The sequence below is a fragment of the Athene cunicularia genome (assembly GCF_003259725.1).
Source record: "Athene cunicularia isolate RWA chromosome 2 unlocalized genomic scaffold, athCun1 chr2_part2, whole genome shotgun sequence".
Classification (NCBI taxonomy): domain Eukaryota; kingdom Metazoa; phylum Chordata; class Aves; order Strigiformes; family Strigidae; genus Athene; species Athene cunicularia.
In genome coordinates, this window is record NW_020799096.1 from 8,565,377 (window position 1) to 8,569,653 (window position 4,277).

At 38.6% G+C, this 4,277-nt stretch overlaps 1 protein-coding gene across 1 annotated transcript in view; it reads right to left on the reverse strand.

Annotated features, from left to right (window-relative positions):
• Positions 1-88, reverse strand: part of VPS41 (VPS41, HOPS complex subunit) — a 110,104-nt gene extending 110,016 nt beyond the window's left edge. Inside the window, exon 1 of the mRNA XM_026843885.1 lies at positions 6-88. Within this exon, the coding sequence (XP_026699686.1) occupies positions 6-26 (21 nt within the window). The 5' untranslated portion in view covers positions 27-88. The remainder of the gene's footprint in view (positions 1-5) is intronic.
• Between the last annotated feature and the right edge of the window lie 4,189 nt (positions 89-4,277).

Sequence of the window (4,277 nt, forward strand, 5' to 3'; positions counted from 1 at the left end):
TCTACCTTCTCCTCGGCTTCCGCCATGGCGCGGCCGCGGCGCTGTCATGTGAGGGGCGGGGAGCCGGCGAGCGCGGAGGCACCCTGGGAAATGTAGTTTCGAAAGGGGGGTGCGTTTGCCTCTTCTTTTTTTTTTCTTTCTTTCTTTCTTTTTTTCTTCTTTTTTGTTGTTGTGGTTAGTGATTTCGGGGGGTGGCTCTCGCCCAGCTGTGGGTATGGTGGCGCTGCCTTACAACCTACACCAGGGCAGAGGCAAGGCTGGGCCCAACAGGCCAGGGGCAGCACATCCCAGCGAGGCTGTCCTTTTGCCCCCCCTCAGCTGCAGGTGAGACGCTTTTTTAAGCAGAATTCCTTCAGTTCCCACAGAGAATTTGTACACGGAGCTGTTTTGAGGCTGAAGGCAGTCACCATGGTGAATGGTGATGGCCTCTGGTTAGCCACAGCTTGGGTGTACTTGAAGCTGAGAGCCGCTTGCGGCCTGTCTGTGCCCACTGACGTGTCGCGCACGGGTCTGCCAGTTCTCCAGGACAAGGCCCGTTTACTGGTGCCCATGTGAGCAGCAGTTGGTCAAGCACACCCCTGGTTTCCATGAGATCCTCTGGTAAGATGTGTAGCAGCTTCTGTCCTCCTTGTACTTTTTACTTAGTCTATATTGAAATTACCCACATGCTTCAGTGCCAGGAGGAGTTTAGAGAGCCTAAATATCTTTTTACAATTGTAGAAGCTGCCTCATTTTTCTCTTCTAAAACTTGAAAGCAGTACTTGAACCCAAATTTTATGTTAAAAATATAACCAAAGCTAAAAAGCAATAGGCAGTATTTTTATCACTTGGGTTTTGCCATTGGAGCTGTTCCAAATCTAAGGGGGAGCTACAGTGTTAATGTACCCAGCTTCTACCCTTGGGATCAAAGCCAAGTATTTAAAAATGTGCAGGTCAACTTTGGCAATAAAAGAGAAATCTTAGAATATTATACTGGAAGACCATAAGGCCATGCAATTAAAGTTAATTGCAGAGAGTATTACCTTCAATATGAAAATCATGTATATAGTTTCCATAACTTTAGAAATTAATTACCAGAATTTTGACTGAGAGAGAACAGTCCTTTAAAATCACAGTGAGAAGTTGACACTGGGGTGAGAGAGAGCTATCAAAGTTAACAGTGTCGGTACAAGAACATAGGAATATAACTACCATGAATACACTTCATTTGCAAATGACATTATATGAGAAAACCTCCTTTTCTGGTCTGTTACCAGATGTCTATGGACTGTCAAGGTACCATGGTGAAGGAGTGTATAAACATCATCCTGGACATATGAGCCAAAGGATAGCTACGAAGAAGGAGGTTTTTGGCTGCTATTGTACAAAGTATTGTTGAGATCTCACCTGGATATAACAGTAAATTTCAAGTCACCTTTGTTGCAAAAGAGATGAATTCAAACTGGAAAGTGGCAAAGGACCACTAAAAGGATCACAGAAATTTAGGGTCTGTTCTACTGGAGAAGACTGGAAAAAGAAGAGCTTGGCTTCTTTAGTCTAGAAATATAAAAGAGCTGAAGAGGAAGAAGAGCTATTAAAGTAAAAGGTATGAGATCAAATAGTTATCAGCTACTCATTTAGGCTGGAAATGTAAAGTAGATTCCCATGTGTCAGACATGTGTGGTCCTCAGAAGAATCTTGCTGTCAAGAAATTTAACTGATTTCAAGATGAAACTTAATAAACTTATGTAAGAGACTTTAAGAAAAGTTTGCTGACGGCTGTGTTGCTTACCCAGAGAACTCATTCTGGTCCCATTCTGATATTCTTGAATCTTAGTCCTGTTCAAATCAATGAAAGAAAAATACCATTGCCATCAATGGAGCAAGGATTTGTCCTGTAATATGTAATGCATGAGCTAACTTATCTGGTACTCGAAGGCTGTGTATACCTAGTGAAAGGTAATGTTGACCAATATTTTTTTTTTTCTCACTTTCAGGGGGGAAAAAAAAACCACATAGGGGTTTTGGGCTTCAGGGTGGTTTTCTCTCTTTTTTTTTTTTTTTGTCCTCAACAGAGACATTTTGTGGCACTTTTTAAACTGAAATGAACGTTAATAACTAACTTTATAAATGCCAAGAAAATCAGAGTGTAAGGGAAAGGATGGCAGATCTTGTAAACTTTGCTATTATAACGGCTAACAGTGCACATTTGTTACAAACAGAGCAGTCAAGGAACAGCTGTTCTTGTTTTCATTGCACATAGAATAAGTGGTATAAACAATGTGATTTACTTACACTGTGCTACTTATTTCTGGCAGAAACGTGCAAAACTAATTTTTTTCTTGTTTAGACTTAAGGTATGAAGTCAATCTGCCATGATTATAGGCTTTTATTGTGTCAGGAAAATTTAATATGTTGGCATCTGATTCTGCCACCCCTCCCACACCCACTATCCAAAAGTGCTGAAAGCCATCAACAAGCAATGACGTCAGTGGGTTTTAAAAGCTTTCAGTACCTCCCGCAAAGCACTCAGCATCCTACAGACTCAGGCCTGAGAACATCCCAGTGAACCTTTGGAGATAAAAAGCTTAAGTGTAGTTCAGCATAAGTGGAAAATATAACACTGCCTAAGGGAAGTAAATGTTCTGTCCTAACCTTAAAAACTACTCTCGCTGTCTGCCAGCACGTAGATCTGACGTTTGGGTTAAGTCAGTTGTACAAGAGGGAGAGGTTTGGGATCCCTGATGAGATTATAAACACTTTGAAGTTTAGGTAGAGCTTTTTGGCTCAGATCTATCTCAAGTGATAGACCAGCTCTACCTTATAATTTAGTTTTAACTTGGTTCACCAAAAATATCACTCTTCCTAAGTCTTTTTGAATAAAAATTTTAGCCATACCATGATGCTTTTAATGTTCGTTATGCCTAATTTAATGCAGAGCTTCCAGCTGATGAGAATTCTTCAGGACACTTCTACAAGATGCTGATGTCACCATCCAGCTTCCTAAAATTCAAGTCTGTCATGAGTTTCTGATTGACCTTTTGCCACAAAATTCAGAATTATCATTGAAACTGGGGCCTTGACCAACATTCAGATTCCAAATGCTGATAGAATTTTTATCTCTTGCTTTTACACACTTCCTTCCTGACTACTGTGCAACATAACAAGCAGCAAGTATCAATGCCATTTGGTAGAGATTATTGTATTTCAGTCTCCAAGAGCTCTCAGTTGCTTTCAAGTAGGACTGATTCATCCAACAAAATATTCAGCGGGGTTATCTCTCACCACTCTCACCACCACTTACTCAGTTAAAAAAAAAGCAGTGTTGTATGTAAGTTAATAGCATTTAAAAACACTATGCTGGATAAAACATAGCTGATATTGTCAGAACAACAGAAGTTCAAAGGCTTTACTCTTTCTCTTTGTAGAAATAAACTTGCAAAGGCTTTTTTTGCCCCCCTTATATCAAAGAATTATTTCTGTGAAGATACTTTCAATTTGTACCATACCTTCCATCAACATAATTTTGAATATGTTCAGGAACTTCGTACTTTAAAAAAGATCCTATTTCACCGGCTAGCATTATATTGTTTTTCTAGTTGTTTATTTTTCTCTTAATTCACTCTAAAATTTATTTATCACATTTCTTCCTGAAATAAGTATCAGAACAATGACTATAAAACCCATTTCCGTTACAAATTTTTTAAAAAATAAAATAGCACACTTTAATGACTTGAAGCTAGATAAACCATGCTCATATGCAAATCTTCATAAGATAATCATTTACAAGGATAAATAAACATCTTTTTGTTAAACATAGTAGTACCATATGAACATCATATAACTGCCTTCTTCAGCTGGTGCTAAAGATCACCCCTGTATAATTTGCAATATCATCAAAAAGTCAAGGTAAGAAATGGAAGTATACATTACCACTCTGTCCCATCACTGCAGCATATTTAAATTAAATCTCAGTGATCAGCTGTTTTTATAAAAATGAGAGTGGCAATAATATCAGACACATTATTACAAAATCATTAAAATAGTTGATCTGTGTTATCTGGCATTTAAAGACTTTTCCAAATTATAGTGAATTATTTTCAAATCCTTCTGGAATAACATTTCCTTTACTCTTTTCTTTCTTCCTCTGACCCTCACTCCCTGTCCATGTTTCTTCTGCTCCCTTTCTTCATCTTCACTGTCAGGCAGTCTTTATTGAAAGATACCTCCTTGTGCTGGCTATAGCACACAGAAAAGATGAAAAAATATGAATAGTAAACAACAGAAAGCCAGTACAA